The sequence below is a fragment of the Mytilus galloprovincialis genome, chromosome 5 (genome assembly GCF_965363235.1).
Source record: "Mytilus galloprovincialis chromosome 5, xbMytGall1.hap1.1, whole genome shotgun sequence".
Lineage (NCBI taxonomy): Eukaryota > Metazoa > Mollusca > Bivalvia > Mytilida > Mytilidae > Mytilus > Mytilus galloprovincialis.
Genome location: NC_134842.1, coordinates 80,404,306 through 80,425,075, shown reverse-complemented (window position 1 = coordinate 80,425,075; position 20,770 = coordinate 80,404,306). Strand labels below are relative to the sequence as shown.

Here is a 20,770-nt window from a genome sequence, read left to right as displayed (position 1 = left end):
TAATATACCACTTATGCCATTCAAGTCCATATACTCCAATATACTTTCTATAGATATTAAAAAGATTGTCTGATATTAATTTTTCTGGTCCTGCACCTGTTTGATTTTTATCTAATAATTTAATTTGTTTAATATTTTTGACAAGTTTTTACTTAAGAATTTGGTAAGAATTTTGTAATCAACACATAGTAGACTAATCGGTCGCCATTGTTTCATGTCTTTTCTATTACCCTTATTTTTATATATTAGTGAGATCAGTCCTGTCTTCATTGTTTCCGTGAGTTCTTCATTTAAATACACATTGTTCAAAACTTCCACCAGGTCTTCCCCTATTATGTTCCAGAATTTTAAGTAAAAAGACTTTCCTATTCCATCAACTCCTGGAGATTTGTTATTTTTGAATTCCTTTAATAATTTAAGACATTGATCTTGTGTTATAAAGGTATCAAAGTTTGTTTTATCTTCTTCTGTTAATTTATTTAGATTAAGGTCTTCTAAATAGTTTGTCATCGATTGTCTATCAATGTTTTGGGACTATGATGTCAAAATTGTTATAATTTATAGAAAAGATTATCCTCTACACACATGCCCAAGATAAGGGTCCTACTAAAATGCGCTCGGGAGCGCACGGGTGAAGAAAAAGCGCCCGGAGAAGAAAATATAGCGCCCGGGGAACAGAAAAAGCGCCCGGGAAAAATATATAGATATTTTATTGGCATGATACAACTTTGTTAAGTTACGGACATTGATTTATTTTTATTTTAGACAAGTAATTTGCAAATTCAGATAATAGACATTTGTAATAAAACACAAAAACAAGTATGACTATTTCAATTTTAACAATAATATATGAATTCTATTTCGAAAGACTGATAATAATGGATCACAGTTATTGAGGCAAATTTATAACATGTAAGACATCAAAAGACATGTTTTTGAAAAACGATATCAAAATGAAAATGTATAAGACAACTCAAATTTCACAGATAAATATTAACTTAATCAAAATTAAAAGAGGTACACACAATAAATCAGCAAAAAAAGCAGTACTATACATGTACCGTAGTTAAAACAAGGTGATAAAAAGCAGATGTTATGTTTAAATTTAAGTCTTAGCATTAAAACCCTGATAACCATAGCCATTGAAACAGTTTTAGTTTTATAAAAAGATATAATAAATCTATCTCAGCATCTGTATAAAAAAGTGATCAGACCTCAGGCACCGATTATTTTTAGTAACAAAATATACATTTTGATCGAGGACAATGTCTTTAAGGATTCTTCTATATACTATTATTTATATTTATTTACATACTTATATACAATTTTGAAATCTAAAATGTTAAAGTACAACAACACTTTAGATGTAGCATCGTACATTTCCCCATTTATATTAAGGACAAAACAAGCAATGATTAGTTATTTTTTAAGGAAAAAAAATATTGTTATAAAATATTATTATTTTCTTCTCCCGGGCGCTAATTTTCCTTCTCTGGGCGCTTTTTCTTTTCCCCGGGCGCTTTTTCTTTTCCCGGGCGCTCCCGGGTGCTTTTTAGTAGGACCGAAAGATAACACTTATATATAATTTCTTATTTAGTTGTTTTAATCATTAGAATAAAAAGTTCCAAGGTTCACGTTTTGTCTTTTTTTCAAAAAGCAACTTGTTAGATTAACAAGTGAATGTGCAGCTAAGAGTAGTCGGGACCACTCTTATAAAAAATATCAAGAGAAGCTGTTGCGAATTGTTCTTGGTACACCCCTAAGTTGCTAATAAATTTAACGGTTTGTTTTAAGAACACTTAATAACTGACTAAAATTTAAGAATGATTTCGTGTTACCGGAATTAGTAAGATCGCTTTAAGTTAGACCTAAGAATCGTTCTTAAATCATGCATTTTTTCATTACATTAAGTGCTGTCAATCATTCTAAGATAGGTCTGAGGTTGGGTCTTGTTACACTCTTAAATCTTAAGACACTCTTTAAATGTTCGTAAGACATAAGAATGCTTCTTGTTACCGGCCCCAGGTCAAGATCTATCTGCCCTGAAATTTTCAGATGAATCGGACAACCCGTTGTTCTGTTTTTGGTTATTATCTGAAATATTATTATAGATAGAGATAAACTGTTAACAGCAATAATGTTCAGCAAAGTAAGATTTACAAATAAGTCAACATGACCGAAATGGTCAATTGACCCGCTAAGGAGTTTATTGTCCTTTATAGTAAATTTTTAACAATTTTCATAAAATTTGTAAATTTTAACTAACATTTTCCACTGAAACTACTGGGGCAAGTTCATTATAGATAGAGATAATTGTAAGCAGCAAGAATGTTCAGTAAAGTAAGATGTACAAACACATCATCATCACCAAAACACAATTTTTTTCATGAATCCATCTGCTTCCTTTGTTTAATATTCACATAGACCAAGGTGAGCGACACAGGCTCTTTAGAGCCTCTAGTTTAGCCATGGCTGCCGTCTTGGTTAGTTGACCGGGTCATCCGACACATCTTTAAAATTAAATACCTCAATGATGATTGTGACCAAGTTTGGTTAAATTTGGCCCAGTTGTTTCAGAGGAGAAGATTTTTGTAAAAGTTAACAACGACAACAGAAGACGGACGCCAAGTGATGAGAAAAGCTCACTTGGCCCTTTGGGCCAGGTGAGTTAAAAAGGCATCATTGGTATGATTAGTTTACTAAAAAATTTGTAAGGGTTCCACGGAACCCGGTGTCTCGCCTACTTTTGCTGTAAATCGCAGGCTCAACAAAAGTGAGGAAAAAAATCAATAAAAATATTCCTCTCGATACTATCTTTTGATTGTAAGAAGCTTCTGTCCAAGTTCGGTAAAAATCCAGGATAGTTTTTGAATCTAATAAATATTTTAACAAGAATGTGTCCAAAGTACACGGATGCCCCACTTGCACTATCCTTTTCCATGTTCCATGGACTGTGAAAATTGGGTAATAATCTAATTTGGCATTAAAATTAGAAAGATTATACTATAGGGAACATATGTACTAAGTTTCAAGTTGATTGGACTTCAATTTCATCAAAAACTACCTTGACCAAAAACTTTAACCTGAAACTCCCATTTTCATTTTCTATGTTTAGTGAACCATGAAATTGGGGTCAAAAGTCTAATTTGGCTTTAAAATTAGAAAGATCATATCATAAGCAACAAGTGTACTAAGTTTCAAGTTGATTGGACTTCAGCTTCATCAAAAACTACCTTGACCAAAAACTTTAACCTGAAACTCCCCCTTTCATTTTCTATGTTCAGTGGACCGTGAAATTGGGGTCAAAAGTCTAATTTGGCTTTAAAATTAAAAAGATCATATCATAAGCAACAAGTGTACTAAGTTTCAAGTTGATTGGACTTCAGCTTCATCAAAAACTTCCTTGACCAAAAACTTTAACCTGAACGGACGCACAGACGGACGTGTTCATCCTCAACCTTTATATATGTTATGTATTATCATCAAATACAACTTACATTTCAATATTAAGGATGAACACGAATGCGGCCACTTTCGTTTAACACGAAAACTGTCTAAAATTTAACTAAAATGCTAGAATTGTGAAGATTTCAGTAATTTAGCATGACTTAATGGTGCTAGTACCCGATAGATGTGCTTTGTATGGTTAAAAACAACCCATATTTATGTAGCAGAAGCATTCTAATGTCCAATAAATAACTAATAGTTTACATTGTAACAATTTTGTAAAACAGCTATATTTGGGGGCCAAAAAGGGGTCTTACTGAACCTACTCCTTTTAAAAACTTTAACCACAGAGTGAATGTAATGTTTCCCCGCAGAACAACTAAGTCCATTTATAAGTAAAATACGGAAAAAATGGAATTTTATTTTTACAAAATTTACTTCTGGATACTATCTTATGATCATAAACAAGCTTCTTTCGAAATTCCAAGCTTGGTAGAAATCCAGTATAGTTTAAGAAAGTTATTAAAATTTCAAAAACTTTAACCAAAGAGTGAATATTTATTTTTGTAACTTGATGTCTGCATATCAAATAATTTCACAAATCAAAGAGCTGAAAGCTCTGAGAAAAAATGACGCCACTGCCTCTAGTATTGGGATATTTTTTATGCAAATCTTGATTTTCACAAACCGTAATAAGTTTAACATTGCAACATGTCTCGTAAGCATATAATTTATATTCGTATATGTGTGTGTGAAGTAAAGATGACAACTGACAAGACTACCTGAATGATCTACAGTATCCAATGACTATACTGGCTGTGTTTATGGTACAAATAAATAGGTCAAGAATACTGGAATTATCTACAATATCCTATGATTACTAGCTGGTTTTTTGTACTAATAAATATGTCAAGACTATGATCTACAATATCCAATGACTACTGGCTGTTCTTTTGTACATGCTAAATAAAGATTACCCGAATTATCTTAAGTATTCTAAGTAAATAAATGTGTAATTTTTTTCTTGCAATTACATTTTTCTAAATCAAGAATACAGACTACTAGTATCCTTTCATACCAAATGATTATGAAGAGCCTGTTGTAACGAGCTCTTATATCCCACTAGTCCTATAACATATAACTTTGCATTCTTATTCAATTTTTAACTTTTTTATACTGATATTTTCATATTTTTTTTTAATTTTGAATGCGAAGTGTGACACATTGATAGTAAAAAAAAATATGAGAACAGTAAATAGAAATAGTAAATAATGCTCCTGAGGTCATATGTTATAGGACTAATTACCCACATACTCGTTAAATAAGTTACTAGTGACATAGTTGTTACTTGAAGCAAATTCTATTCCTGTAGATTTACACAATAGCATAATATTGTTATACTTGTTTTATTTTACCTTGAAGATTAGACAAATAGTGATACTCCTTTGATTTTTATTTCATGTCAGTCAGGTCCCTTTATACATGTTATATAAAACTTGAAACCACTTTTCTGCCATATTGATATTATATAACAACTCGGCCCATGACCCATATAATTTGATATTCATTCTTTAACCATATATCGTAGTAAGCTAGTTTTTTTATTTTACACTAATCCACAATCTTTCATGTCAAATTTCTGTCTCCATTTAAGTTTATGCCATTGAACCAATTGGTATTAAACACAATTCCAAGTAATTATGCTGTTATAGTGGGTCACCATATATTCAACTTGGGTGGCATTCCAGTTATTGAAATTTGTGTCAGATTGGATAATGAACTAGACCTTTAGGAATTGATCTCATAATTTAATATGGAGCCATAGTATGCTACCCCTACCCGGTAACAAAAATAAACATGTCAAGCGGCAAAATTTATCACCAGAGATTACAAGTGAAGAGAGGATGGATAAGTCTCCAAAATGCTTGCCAAACTGGAACTACAACAAGATCTCCAGACAAGGACGAACAAGGCATTGAAGCCAAAGTTATTATTTATGTAAAAAGTAGTTGAGGGGCTGATTCACGCTAATGAACCAGACGAATTCCTCTAAAAAGCATGTCCGAAGAGAACAATAACTGCCGAGAAATTTAAAAAATACTACGCTAGAATTATTGTGAAAATCAAGTAAAGAATAACTCTAACTGTGAGTGTATTGACATTCCACCAAGTAAAACACCGTACAATATTCAAACTTTGTAAGACCGTGATCGCGCCTAATCTGTTATGCACGCATCAAACGTAGAGAGCTTCAAATCTGTTCTCCCGCCCAGCCAATAAATCGGCTGCGCTCTCACAAACCGTTGTATTAAAGCCAGCATCGATATCGACAATTTATTCACATGTCATTCAGATACAGTCTGTTACAGACTCTATAAATTTGTATTGTAAAAAAAGATTGAGTCAGATTTCCGGGACACCGATCTGTCTTATAACCAGTAGAAAGTGGACCAACACGGACACATTATATTTTCTTATAAAAAAAAGCAGTTGTTTGTAAAACGAAAAGACTATCAAGTTTTCCCCAATTAATTATATATCTTTAATGTTTTAACAATGTTTTAGTTTTACTTCACATAATCAATAAAGGTATAAAAATATATTTATGAGTATCTTAACAACATTGGTTGGTACACTTCAATCTTTTTGGTAATAAGAAGGACCGGAGGTATGTAAACTGGTTCCCGGTTGATTACTACACAACAAGAATGTGTCCCCAGTACACGGATGCCCCATCCGCACTATCATTTTCTATGTTCAGTGGACCATGAAAATGGGGTTAAATCTCTAATTTGGAATTAAAATTAGAAAGATCATATCATACAGAACATATATACTAAGTTTCAAGTTGATTAGACTTCAACTTCATCAAAAACTACCTCGACCAAAAACTTTGACCTGAAGCGGGACAGACGGACGAACGGACGAACGGACGAACGAACGAACAGACAGACGGACGGACGCACAGACCAGAAAACATAATGCCCCTAAATGGGGCATAAAAAATGATAATACAAGCAGAATCCAGTTTGTATGTAAAATAGTAAATACGAAACCAATCACAGTAGACAGAGAAATGTAATGGGAAGTAAATACGAACCAAGCGCGGTAGGCAGAGAAATGTAATGGAAGTTCTGGTCAACAGTATTGGAACAAGTCGCTGAAAGCGTCATTTTCCTAAAATGTTTTTTGCAGTGAACCATTAATATGAGTTTATTAACATGGTTATGTTCAGTTCTTTTAAAATATCAGTGGCGGATCCAGAACTTTTCATAAGGAAAGGTGGGGTGGGGGTGTGCAGGTCCCCCCCCAGGGATCGGCTTATAAATATTTTAAAAGTTCGTTTCAATAGAATACTTGAGATACTATCATCTTTCAAAAGTGACAACCATCTATAGTCAAATTTTTAATAATAAACCTTACAACCATTAAAGTTATGACATCAGCTTCGAATTTTTGAATGACTATTTACAAAAACTCAAATGAATTTATAGATCAATTTTTTGCTTACTACCATTGTACTAATGATAAGTGTGTTAGAAATAAGCGGTTTGCCTGAAGTGAACCTTATATTGAACGAAAATCAGAAAAGAAAAACTTATCTCTAGAGATGTCTCTCATTTTTGGCTAACCCTAACCTAACGTTGCAACCATCAGATTACCAAGAGTGTATAGTATCAAGTCCTATCCATGGTATTTTGCTCAGTCAGAATAAAACATGTCAATGTTGTAACAGGTATTTTAAGGGAATATTTAAATACATACTATCTTACTCATGTTATTGTTGAAATATTCACCTCACTGATTATGTTGATCCTTAATAATATGGATAATAGTTCAAGCAGCCAATAAACAATCATTACCATGAAATAAAAAAACAACTGTACAAAAAAAAATAATAAAAAAATTTCAGGGACATTTTGTGGGAAACATACACATATCTAATTTTTATTCAAGATATGTCATTTTCCTAACTAGTATAATTCCTAATGCTAAACTACATCTGCTATGCTTCTTTAATATATACACATTTATGAATTTGAAGGAAAATTCATGCAGACAAAGTTTATTTGACGAAAATCTTCAAAATTAACTAAACAACAGCGAGACAAGAAAGTCATAATCCTTACTTTATACACACCCAAGCTCATTAGTTTAAATCACAATTAATTGTTTTGTTTTCTTTTCATAAGAAAAAGTCACTTACAAAAGTAGAATTTTCTTTTGAACATGATAATACTGTTTAGAAAATATTGCATACATTTGTTATTGTGATTTTTGGGAAAATTTGGCATACAGATATATGTATCAGATATCAGAATGCACATTCTTATTACATGTACTGCAATACTCCACAATTCATATTGTATTTTCTGAATTAACAGTAACAAAATGGTATTCAGGAGAGTGATATTTTGACCAAGTTTAATACCCTGATTATAAGAAATCTTATATTGTAATATTATATGAAACTAAAGCCAGAATCTACTTGTTTAAATTAACGTACATAAAATGTCTGATGTTATGAAGATGTAACTAATGCTGTAACTAATGCCCTTAATAAGCCAAAGAACAATGTACAGGCAAGTAACAATAATACATACTGTAATGGTCCAACACCTAACCACACATTTAAAAACACAAACAATATAGCTAAATATAACATTGTCGAATAACTTGCTAAAAATCTTAATCTGAGTTTTGGTCTTCTTAGTTCATCTAAATTTTTGCCAGATATTGGAGAACTTGGTTTTTTATCTCTTGGTATGACAGGTGCAAAATACACTTGAGCTAATCTGCCAATCAAATCTGTTCTTTCATAAACTGTTTGGATCTCATTTGAAAACTAAAACAAAAAGAATACTTTCATTTTCTTTTAAATCAAGATAATAAATTCTTATAATTGAAAGCTAATATTTATAATGACTTTTGTCAAAATAAACAAAACATGCAATAAAATCTACAAATCATTACTATTTGTATTATACAGGTAATATCAAAGCTGCATCATTCACTATACAACAAGCGAATCTAATTGGAAATGCTCTAGTTACTGTCTTTTTATGTCAGAAAATTGGTTGCCTATTTTGAATTCATTCTCAATTTGACATGACAAGTAGAATCTTAGAAGAGGACAAGTTATAAAAAGAGCTTGTCCTCTTCTAAGATTCTACTTTTGTTTTGGCAATTATCCTGTAGTTTATGCACTTGTCTATTGTTGAAGGCTATGAGGTGAACATCAGGTGTCTATTTTTTTGTAATCTTGTATTTGTTAATATTGTCTTTTTCAGATTTCTCCCTGTTTTTTCTTCTTCTTCAATGTAATCACCTTTTCATCAACTTAACAGTATGACAATTAGATAAATGCAATGAGATTCATTTTAAAACTCAACCTTATAACAAGAGGCTGTCACAACGCCAGCAAACCGGATTTATTAACATTTATTTGTGTCCTGGCAATATCACAAGAACCATTACTGATGAATGGTGAAAGTGAAAATCGTCAATATCAAATTTGACCTCCATTTTGTCATCAGTATCAACATATTAAAATTTGAAAAGCTTAGATTGAATGGTTCATGAGTAAATGCAACAACGTGAATGGAAACGCCATTTCAGTAACAACATATTAAAATTTCAAAAGCTTTGGTTGAATGGTTCATGAGAAAATGCACGGACACGACGGGAAACACCATTTTTCAATCGTTCAAGAACCATAACTCCTGAACGGTAAAAGTCAAAATCGTCATTATTGAACTTGACCTCCATTTTGTCATCAGTAACAGCATATTAAAATTTCAGAAGCTTTGGTAGAACAGTTCATGCATAAATACACGGACACGACTGGAAACTCCATTTTTCAATCTTTCAAGAACCATAACTCCTGAACGGTAAAAATCAAAATCGTCATTATTGAACTTGACCTCCATTCTGTCATCAGTAACAACATATTAAAATTTGGGAAGCTTTGGTAGAACAGTTCATGCGTAAATGCACGGACACGACTGGAAACTCCATTTTTCAATCTTTCAAGAACCATAACTCCTGAACGGTAAAAGTCAAAATCGCCATTATTGAACTTGACCTTCGTATAGTTGTCAGTAATAACATATTAAAATTTTAAAAGCTTTGGTTGAACGGTTCATGAGTTAATGCACGGACAACATTTGATTGCCGCCCGGCCGCCCGCCGTACATCCCCAAATCAATAACCGACATTTTTGTCACAAAAATCCGGTTAAAAATTTAAAAAAACAATATACCATATTCATTGTTGTATTAGTCTCCTTAAGGTGGTACCCAACACTTTCACTAAAATTAATTTGGCTCGTTTAATTTTCATAAAATTTTGACAACGTATTTACTTTGACCCTTTAACAAAAATATAAAATTTCAAAAATTTTGAACCAACTGTTTTGTCAGAAAAATTACACTGGTTATATAGCAGTTTGACAAACACCAATTTTGATCATTGAGAAGCTTAATATTCCCTTTACAACACAATGTAATTAAAACGTTTAGCTGACTTTACAGAGTTATCTCCCTGTAGTGTTAGGTACCACCTTAAGATTGATTAATAAGTAACAGTATTTTTTTTAAGATACTTAACATATTTCATTTTTTAAAACATAAGTCACACATATTTTGAGGACTTGTTTCTATTTTTTTATTGCATTGTCAGTTTCTATTCAATTTTGAATTTTGAATGATTTCTTAGCATCTTACACCATTTATTTTTACACCCGAGTATAATCTGTGAAGCATAATTACCTGTGTATTAATATAAGAGCAAAACTGATGAAGCAGTCTAACTGTTGTAGCATTTTCAAAGCTTCTGATTGGCTGTAGATCAGGGTCACCAGAGTACATCACTTCAAATCTTTTCATTTTGTTTATAACCTAGTTAAAATAACATATACATTATGGTTAAATTTTCCTCCATGGCAATCCCTATACATGTATATATATATAACAAAATGAATAGTGAAAATCACCCCATTTTTTATGAATAAAATCTTATAACTCAGAAACGTAAAATCCAAAATTTATAAAAATCAAAAGGGAGCTTACAACAATAGATATAAACAATTTACCAAAGTTTCATAAAAAATGCTGAAAGCATTTTTGAGTAATTGTCCAAAAACTGGAAAATCCCCCTTTTTGTAAGGAATAAAACCCCACAAATCGGAAACTTATAGTCTAAAATTTATAAAAATCAAAAGGGAGCTGATGTCGATAGAATTAAACAATTCAACAAAGTTTCTTGCAAATTGGTGAAATTGTTTTTGAGTTATTGTCCGAAAACTGGAAAATCCCCCCTTTTTTAATGAATAAAACTCTAAAATTCGGAAACCGTAAATCCAAAATTTATAAAAAACGAAAGGGAGCTCACGTCAATAGATATAAACAATTCACCAAAGTTTCATGCATATTGGTTAAAGCGTTTTTTAGTTAATGTCTGACATGTTGATAATGGACGGACAGACGGTCAACAGCATACCATAATACGTCCCGTAAACGGGCGTATAAAAAGGTAAATTAACAATAAGGAACGAAAAATCATCACTTTTGTCGTAAATTTTAGTGTGGAGTTTTCAGTGTAAAACTGAAATATCTAAATCTAGGAAAGGACAGTTATTACCGTTTACATTTGATTTATTTAAAGTAAGGGCTTTTCCAGAATTAATTGTATGGGGGGTGGGGGAAGGAAGGCACTTTTATTAAAATTTGATAGGTGGTGGTTATTTAAGAAAAATTGCTTGAACATTTAAATGAAATATCCAATTTAAAATGTATGCATGGTGGGGTCAAATAAAAAGTGCCTTCCTTCCCCCCTACATTTATTTTTGGAACAGCTCTAAGTTCCTTTGGGTAAATTTGGGCAGTATATTTAGAAAATTCTTGATTATTTAATGAAAAAATATCATCAAGATAACAGTAAGTGTTGTTGAATTTATCAATTAAATGCTATTTAGACAGGTCTTTACTGAGTTTGGTCATACACTGTGATTCATAACAGTACAAAAACAGGTAAACTATTGTTGTCTTTGCCCAAACCTATAAATCATAAACATTCACAATTATTGCACTTGAATCAGCACACCCACCTAATCATAACATTTAACAATTGCAGACATTGTCAAAACTGGAAATGGCACACCCAAGAGTGGCAGGGGAGACAAATATGAACCATCATTTACCTGATATCTACCAATATCTGTTAGGGATACTCTATTACATGTTTCTGTTATATCTGGACAAGTGTCATCTAAATCTGTATTATATGATATGTCGGGTACAGTGTTTGTGGTTATAGTATACTTTGACTCTAGTAACTGAAATTGCAGAATTACATGTAGTATAAATATTTAGACAATGATGATTTTTATTTGGATTATACCATCATGACCATGTATGTTCAATAAACTCTCATCTTCTTTATAATTTCTTATCATAGAATTGAACTGTTATATACAATGAAATACTTTAATATGATTCTATGCAACTGAACACAAATTTTCTAATAGCTCATAAGAATTTCTGAAAAAAGCATATTGGATATATTTATAAAATTCAAATCACTGAAATTTTTACCTTGCACTATCTACACTATTTTTATTAAGACAAATTAAACAAACTTTTTTCCTATTGGCTCAAAACACTTATTGCTACAGGTAATTGTTATACAACGACTGTAAAATCATTGTACAAATATCTTGTTTTTCTGGGGATTAATGAGGAATCAATTATTTAAAATTTGAATATTTCCTTCATTTTCATTGCTCTTTAGAGATTGTGTACACAAATTTACTTAGGGCTGTTCCAATATTTATAAGGTGGAGGGATGGGAGGCACTCAAATTAATTAAATATGAGTGGTTGCATTTCATTTAGAATTTTGTAAGAATTATTAGTAAAATGGAAATTTTTATTTTATGGGTAGTCTTAAAAAAGTGTCTCCCATCTCCCCAATGCATTCAATTTTAGAACAGCCCATAGAACATCTTAACAAATTGTGCTTCCATTCACTGTTATCAAGTCAATGTAAGAAATCTACTTTTATGTACAGTTTATAGCTGATATAACAATGTAAGAATTTTATATCATCAGATTATGTAATTGAAGTATTTTTTTATAATTACGCTTCTTATTTGTGATATGGTTAAATTCCACGTTAAAATGTCAACCATGAAAAATTAGACACACTCATAAACTTCCCAATAAATATATATAAAACTGTCTTTACCTTATAAATAACGCAGAGATTCTTAATACACTCATCAAGGAATTTATGTTGTTTCTTGACATCATTTGGAGTGAGATCGCCAATACCAACAAAATTATCATCGAACAAACCAGAGAAAAATCCTGCAAGACCGGATTTGACTGGTTTACTGTCCAGCTGATACTGGATCTGTGTTTTAACCTGTTGTAACTGTTGTAATACTTGTTTTACCTACAAAAAGACAGATACAGTGACTAAAGAAATTATTAAACCTGTCCCTGTGCAGGCGCGGATCCAGAGGGGGGGTTCCAGGGGTTGGAACCCCCCCTTTTTTTTGGACGATCAATGCATTTGAATGGGGACATGTAATTGGAACCCCCCCTTTGTCCTGGGTTAGGAACCCCCCCCTTTTTAAAATGGCTGGATCCGCCCCAGCTGTGTCAGCAGGTTCACTGTATGTTCTGATTACACTTGACCCATCTCTTCATCTAGTGCAATACCTGTTATGACTTTAACATATCAATGGGAGGAGATAGGGGCCTTGATTTCCATTTATATTTGAACAATTATCCAACTTCTCTCCTCTTACTAGCACCTCATACTTTGGATCACAATTTCTTTACTTCCAAACACTTTTATCTCTCAGCTCCCTTGCTATCAGTTTCAAGCATTCCTGTTTTCTAGACCGTAGCATGTAAAGTTCAGATAGTTCTACCTTCAATAAGACTTGTTCTCTGATTGAACTGGTCGCTTGTCCAATTTCATGGTTTAGACAAGTACAGTTCAGCTTCTACTGCATCACATTGGACTGGTTCCTGAGATGGAACTGGTTGCTTGTTCATTTTCATGATTATGATTGTATGTAATTTTTTCCCCCTAAAATTTGCTAAGTGTTAAGTACAGAGAGTACATTCCTATTGAACTATTTCAAGCAAGTGATCATATCTTATACTCATGAAATCAATGAAAATGTGTATTCAATAAAAAGAAAAATGAATCTTCCATAACTATAAGCTCAACAGGTACCCAGTTATATCACACAAGTATTGATTATGTTTCAGAAGTTCAAGATTAATACAGTGTGCAAAAGTAGCATATATATTTTCCCGAATACTTGCCCAAAACAATATATCTTATTTTCTTAAATAAAGTTCTATAATACATACTGAATAAAGAGTCTTCTCTCCAAACATGAGAGTGTACTGAAATCCTGGCTTCTCTAAGTCTGAAATCTGTGAGTGGAACATGAGACTGGACTCAGGTGACAGATAACTCCCTCCCAAGGCACGTGTCATGTGACCAGATGATCTATATATAGATGTACACATTTTCTGCTCAGCTGTAAATTAGAACAAGAATGCATGTATTGTTGTGCCAAGTACATGTATTCCACAAAGCATAATTTCAAAGTATCAGAAAACATGAAATAGGTGTCTGACAGATCATTACAGCATACGTAGGTAACAAATTATCTCTGTCAAGCAACTGGCTAAAAAAGAAGTTTTTAAAAGATTGTGATCAGCATTATTCATTTAAATCGTCCGAGACCTGCTGATATAAACCTTTGTTTGGCTTTCAGGACTAAAGAAACGAAAGAAACAGCCTCAATTAGAATATATTATAAGGTTTATGTTACATAATCTTTAGTTTACAGTGTATTGTTTCTTTTACTGTTGTTTATATATATAAGAAGATGTGGTATGAGTGCAAGATAGACAACTCTCCATCCAAGTCACAATTTGCAAAAGTAAACCATTATAGGTCAAGGTTATATGTTATTTGTTATTTTTCTTTTTTCCTGCTGACCATGTGCTGTCAGCCCATCTATTTGGATTGATTTTGGGAGACAAATGTATGTAAATAGCTATATATAGCAGACCAGTCCTGGAAATTTCTCTTTTTTTTTGCTGTCAAATAGTTCACAAGAGACATTTTTTTTTATTTGTCAACTAAAATGTTTGATTTCTTTCTGTGCACATATCTTACCTTGTCTTAACATGCTGTTTAAATTTTCAAGCCTGAAAACCTTAAAAAGATCAATTTTCTTTAATTTATAAGTTATTTATAGCATACAACACACACACAATTATTGGAAAGCAGAGGATGTGGTATAAATTAAACAACATCAATATGAAAAAAGTTAACTATTTCAAAACATTCCAAAGCAATTAATGAATATGATTAGATTAAAAACATACTATTTAACTTCAAATTTAAAATTTAGTATTTTTTGCATGATCTTATCATTGTCATTGTTAAAAAATAGATGAACACTTGAGTAAAATTATTGGGATTTCAGGAAATGTGGTATACAAATAATGACTTAAAAAAATGTTTAAAAAATGTTATAATTTAAAAAAAAACCCATTTTTTATTGTAATTTTTCGCAATAATAAGTCATTGCAAAAATTTCAGAAGAATTAACAGAAATAAAATAAAATGTATCCAATATTTAAGTTTATCCTGAATATGCATAAAACATTTGCTCCTAGATTTAGCTATCATTCTCCCTCCTCCTTTATTCTATTGTCTTCATCATTGTCCACATCCCTTTCATATTACTAAACTTTTAGATCAGTTTGCTGTCAAAAAGAATTTGTTCCTTAGAATCTCAGAAATAAAAGGATTGCTTAATTAGGTGTTAAATGTCACTTTAAACACGCTTTGTTATATCTAAGACTAGTGTCAGTTATTTAATGTTGCAGGAAGCCAGAATGCATTAAGGAGAGAATCATCTGCCTTTAGCAGAAAATCTGGCATTCCTCGACAATTAAGGTTTATACACAAACACACATGCTAATGATCACTGTAGATGATCATGGACTGATTAGACCACTCTGCCGCCTAGGCTTTCTCTCCCCCCCCCCCCCCCCCCCCCAATCCCACCATGAAAGGAAATACTGTACTTACTTTGGCCACTCTATACAACATGTGACTGTTTGCTAGGTTCATCAGATCCATTCTTTTTACTCTGTTGAAGAATTCTTGCAGCAGTACAGAATAAAACAAAAGGTTGTCTTCTATGAATGTAAACCTGAAATTAAAGTAAAAATAATCCATAATCCATACCTTTCTACTGATTATAAATACTTAAGTGTCCCAAGGTCCTTCAATTTTTTTTTAACTATCTTTTTTTTATATTTATATAAATTGTATGTACAAATAAAGGATAGGATTGAAATATGTATTTTATCTGTAAAATTCCACAAGTTATAAATTTTAATCATCTTTTATATTTATATATAGCAGTGTCAAAATGTTTTCGTTCAGACCATGTGAATTTTTGATGTTTTTCATAAAAACAAATGATGTCACTAAACGTTTCCAAGATGTTACTAAAAAATTTTAATATGTGCATCTATTTCTAGTTGCATACACAATTTCTAAACATAAAAAACGGCGTTACACTTAATGTACTTCCTTTTTTAAAATTTGGTAAAATGTTTATTGCCTCTTCTCTCAGAATGGATAATTATCAACATATTTGGACATTTTAAAAATTAGAAGATGTGGGATGATTGCCAATGAGATAACTATCCACCTGAGTTAAAATGAAGTGGATGTTAGCAATTATAGACAACCTTACAGCCTTTAATAATGGGGAAAACCCATGCGGTATATTCAGCTATATAGGCCTCTATATGAAAAATGTGAAAAAATTCAAATTAGAAAACTAATGGCCTGTAAAATGTACAAAACAATGAATGAAAAACAAATATAACAGACATGAACCAAAGACAACCACTGAACTACAAGCTCAAGACTTGGGACAGGCATAAAAGTACTTAGCAGGGTTAAACATGTTTGTGAGCACTCAAGGTATTATTATTCTGGTATGACTATTGAAGATTTTATTTTATAAAGCATACCGTTTTTTTTCCACCAGTTTTGTATCTCCTTCGCTGTCTTTTCCTGTTGATGGTAATCTACTTGTGTATCTCCACGGCTGTATGTAGGTTAACCAGGTCTCTAGAACCTACAGAATGACATGGTACACATTGATCAAGTGGATAACATTAAAAAAAAATATGTAATGGTTTGCTTCACTTTTAGTTTAAGGATGTTCAATACTCAGTTTCAATATAATAGCTTTTCATAAAACTAGTACATATTTATAGGGGATTAATATAGGAATCAAAAAATCAAAAAATATATAGAGGTCAATGCTCTTTTTTTCGAGATATTAGCCATTGAAAAAAATAAATAAGATTTTATAAGACTTTTACAAATGGCTTATAATTATACATGCAAAAGATTTATAATAAGAAAAATTGGGGTCAATGGGCAAAATTTTTTAAGGCATTCAAATGGATAAAACCAGAGGATTCCGAAAATGTGACAAAAATTCCAAAACATGACAAGCGAACATCCTTAAGACATTCTTTTGTACTTTCTTTGTGTTGGGGAAACCAAATTAACTATTTCCTAGCAATAATGCATATTTTATGTTGACTAGTTGATGCATTCATGATTTAACTTTGTTTTATTACAACATTTACAAAAACACCCCAAAAACAAATATGCTGGATAAACACAGAACTTGTAAGAATCAATGCTGACTTTCTGAGCACGTGTTAAATCTTACCATTCTAAATGAGTTGTCTAGAGGCCATCTGTCAAAACTGTGTCTTAGGAAGGCATACATGTTTTTCTGTAACATATTGGGTATAATTGACCTACGGAAATAATATGTACAAAGTTCAAACAAAAATAATATAACAAAAAGTGCTGTTAACTTTGTATTAATCATATGTGTAACAATAATATATGTCTATATTAAACCATGTCCCAAAGAGCCTAAAAAAGAATCTCCAAAATTGTACAAGGTTAACTTTGCCTGTTGGAAATTGAAACCTTATGTTATTAAACAGTTAAAACATACAGTACATAATTTCACGGACAGTAAATTTTCTGTTATGTGCTTTTCATCATGTGCATACATATTTGTAAGTGAACATATTTTACTGCGGAATAAAAAAAAAATGTTTATAATATCAAGGTAACAAACATGCATTCAATGCATGAAACTCAATTTAATTTCTTGATTTTACCGATGATCAGTTACTGTCTGCTGCAAAAAAAAAGTACCAATTTAAACGGACTTATAGGGGGGTCAAGACTGAATCTTTAGATTTTAAATCTGAAAAGGGCATCCGACTTATAAGCGGATCGACTTATACTCGAGTATCTACGGTACCTAATAACTTATCCTTTATAAAATAGATAACAACATTACAAAAATTGTATTCTGGTTTTTTTTAAAGAAAGATCAAGGTCTATTTACCACAGTTTTATCAAAAGATTTCAATTTTACTTTAAATCAGTTTTTAAAAAAGATTAATTTTCATAATGTTGAATATATCAGCTGAGGCCCGACTCTGGGTGCAAGGTTTTCTCGCTGTGTTGAAAACCCATTGTGACCTTGACCTGTTTTCTGCTCTATGGTCGGGTTGTTGTCTCTTTGAACCATTCCTTGTTTCCATTCTCAATTTTATTTTGAGTTAATTTAGGACACTAGAACTGTTATATTGATTACCTTTTAAACTCATCCAATGGAGACATGGGGTGTGTCTGGTTCGGTGAAGGGATGACATCATGTGATGCTGTGTTAACAAAATGGTGGACATGTTTTATCATCATCCTAACTAGTCTGACATGCTCCAAACTTGGCATGAAGTGCTCCTGTAAAATTTAAAAGTCACATGACATGTTTAATCATAATTCATCACAAGTATGTTTACTCTTACCAGTACATTATAAAACATACATTAATGATGATTAAAGTGTTTCTCGTTTTTGGTCCCCTACCGACAAAGTCGAAGGGGACTTTAGGTTTGCACTCTGTCCGTCTGTCTGTCTGTCTGTCCATCAGTCAGTCAGGCAAATCAGTTTTCCAGACTTTTTTTCTTCATGCTTGAAGATATTGATTTGATATTTGGTGTATAATGTTTTATCATGACAAGTTACAGGTCAAGTCCAATTTTCACAAGTTTATTTATATAGATAAGACTGTTGGTTTTCCTGTTTAAATGGTTTTACACTAGTCATTTTTGGGGCCCTTTATAGCTTGCTGTTCGGTGTGAGCCAAGGCTCCGTGTTGAAGACCGTACTTTGACCTATAATGGTTTACTTTTATAAATTGTGACTTGGATGGAGAGTTGTCTCATTGGCACAATACCATACTTATATCTAACAAGAGTGCACACGCTGAAATGTCTCGCCTTCTTTACTAATCATTGATATTATGTTGATAGACCTAAATATAAAGCTTTATTACAACTGTCACATAAACTCAACATTAACCAAGAAAACAAAACATTGATCAATGAACCATGAAAATGAGGTCAAGGTCAGATGAACCATGCCAGGCAGACATGTACAGCTAACAATTCTTCAATACAACAAATATAGTTGACTTATTGCTTATAAATTAAGAAAAACAGACCAAAACACAAACACTTATCACTTAGCAATGAACCGTGAAAATGAGGTCAAGGTCAAATAAAACCTGCGTAACAGACATATAGATCATGAAATATTTCCATACACCAAATATAGTTGACCTAATGCATAAAGTATTTGAAAAATAGACCAAAACTCAAAAACTTAACTTTGACCACTGAACCATGAAAATGAGGTCAAGGTCAGATGACACCTGTCAGTTAGACATGTACACCTTACAATCATTCCATACACCAAATATAGAAGACCTATTGCATAAAGTATAAGAAAAACAGACCAAAACACAAAAACTTAACTATAACCACTGAACCATGAAAATGAGGTCAAGGTCAAATGACACCTGCCATTTGGACATGTACACCTTACAGTCCTTCCATACACCGAATATACTAGCCCTATTGCTTATAGTATCTGAGATATGGACTTGACCACCAAAACTTAACCTTGTTCACTGATCCATGAAATGAGGTTGAGGTCAAGTGAAAACTGTCTGACGGGCATGAGGACCTTGCAAGGTACGCACATACCAAATATAGTTATCCAATTACTTATAATAAGAGAGAAATTAACATTACAAAAAATCTGAACTTTTTTTTCAAGTAGTCACTGAACCATGAAAATGAGGTCAAGGACATTGGACATGTGACTGACGGAAAGTTCGTAACATGAGGCATCTATATACAAAGTAGGAAGCATACAGGTCTTCTAACTTCTAAAATATAAAGCTTTTAAGAAGTTAGCTAACGCCGCCGCCGCCGCCGCCGGATCACTATCCCTATGTCGAGCTTTCTGCAACAAAAGTTGCAGGCTCGACAATTAAAGTAATATGGCACAAAATGGTGGAGGGTAAATTTTTAAGCAGACCATTCTTGATATGTAACATTTTCTTTAAATTGACTTGTCTGACATTGAAAATATAGGTTCATAGGAGAAATGAAGAATTCTTCTTTTTACACTGTTTTTTTGGACAGTTGCCTAAATCCCTAAAATCATTCAACCACAGAAAAACCCTGTATAAAATAATTAGAGTGGGTGGGTATTCTGAGTTTCAATATATTCAAATAATTAAACAAATATCATGCATACACACTCATTTGAAAAAAAAATTTCAAAAGAATAATAATAACAGGAAAGTTAAAAAATAAATAGTAGATGACAAAACAAATATACAGATATGAAAAATCCTTCTTTATAAATACGAAAAAATGCCCAAGGAATTTATTCATTGAAATTTAAAAATCTAAACTAAAATTCAATCTAATAACTAAGGGCTATTCAAGAAAAAGGCGTCATGTAGAGGGCAGTATGCCCATGAAATTAAGGGATTCCCCATACACATTAAAATTAAGGTAAAAGATTTGTTTTACATAGAAAATTTTGAAATTCTACCCCCCATCAACATAATTATTAATCAATGGCATTCTGCCCCCTAGTGACACCTCTTTCTAGAATAGCCTTAAATTTCCACCTTAAAATTTACAGCAATCTATAAATAATAAATCATTTATATCTCAGACACATATATATATATTCAAGCATTTCACATTTAACAAACATCTATTTATCAACATAATCAATAATAAATAAGCCACAACAATGGTAAATAACTGTGCTAAGAAAAGCTGTATATATACATG

At 32.0% G+C, this 20,770-nt stretch overlaps 1 protein-coding gene across 2 annotated transcripts in view; it reads right to left on the bottom strand.

Moving 5' to 3' along the window:
* Positions 1-6,840: 6,840 nt before the first annotated feature.
* Positions 6,841-20,770, bottom strand: part of LOC143076475 (sphingomyelin phosphodiesterase 4-like) — a 37,709-nt gene continuing 23,779 nt past the window's right edge. For both annotated transcript variants that reach the window (XM_076252265.1, XM_076252266.1), the window contains 10 exons: positions 18,208-18,353; positions 17,257-17,347; positions 16,541-16,647; positions 15,582-15,705; positions 14,658-14,697; positions 13,838-14,010; positions 12,693-12,902; positions 11,648-11,782; positions 10,218-10,346; positions 6,841-8,293 (listed from right to left, as the gene is read on the bottom strand). In XM_076252265.1, the coding sequence (XP_076108380.1) occupies positions 7,970-8,293; positions 10,218-10,346; positions 11,648-11,782; positions 12,693-12,902; positions 13,838-14,010; positions 14,658-14,697; positions 15,582-15,705; positions 16,541-16,647; positions 17,257-17,347; positions 18,208-18,353 (1,479 nt within the window). In that variant the 3' untranslated portion in view covers positions 6,841-7,969. The remainder of the gene's footprint in view (positions 8,294-10,217; positions 10,347-11,647; positions 11,783-12,692; positions 12,903-13,837; positions 14,011-14,657; positions 14,698-15,581; positions 15,706-16,540; positions 16,648-17,256; positions 17,348-18,207; positions 18,354-20,770) is intronic.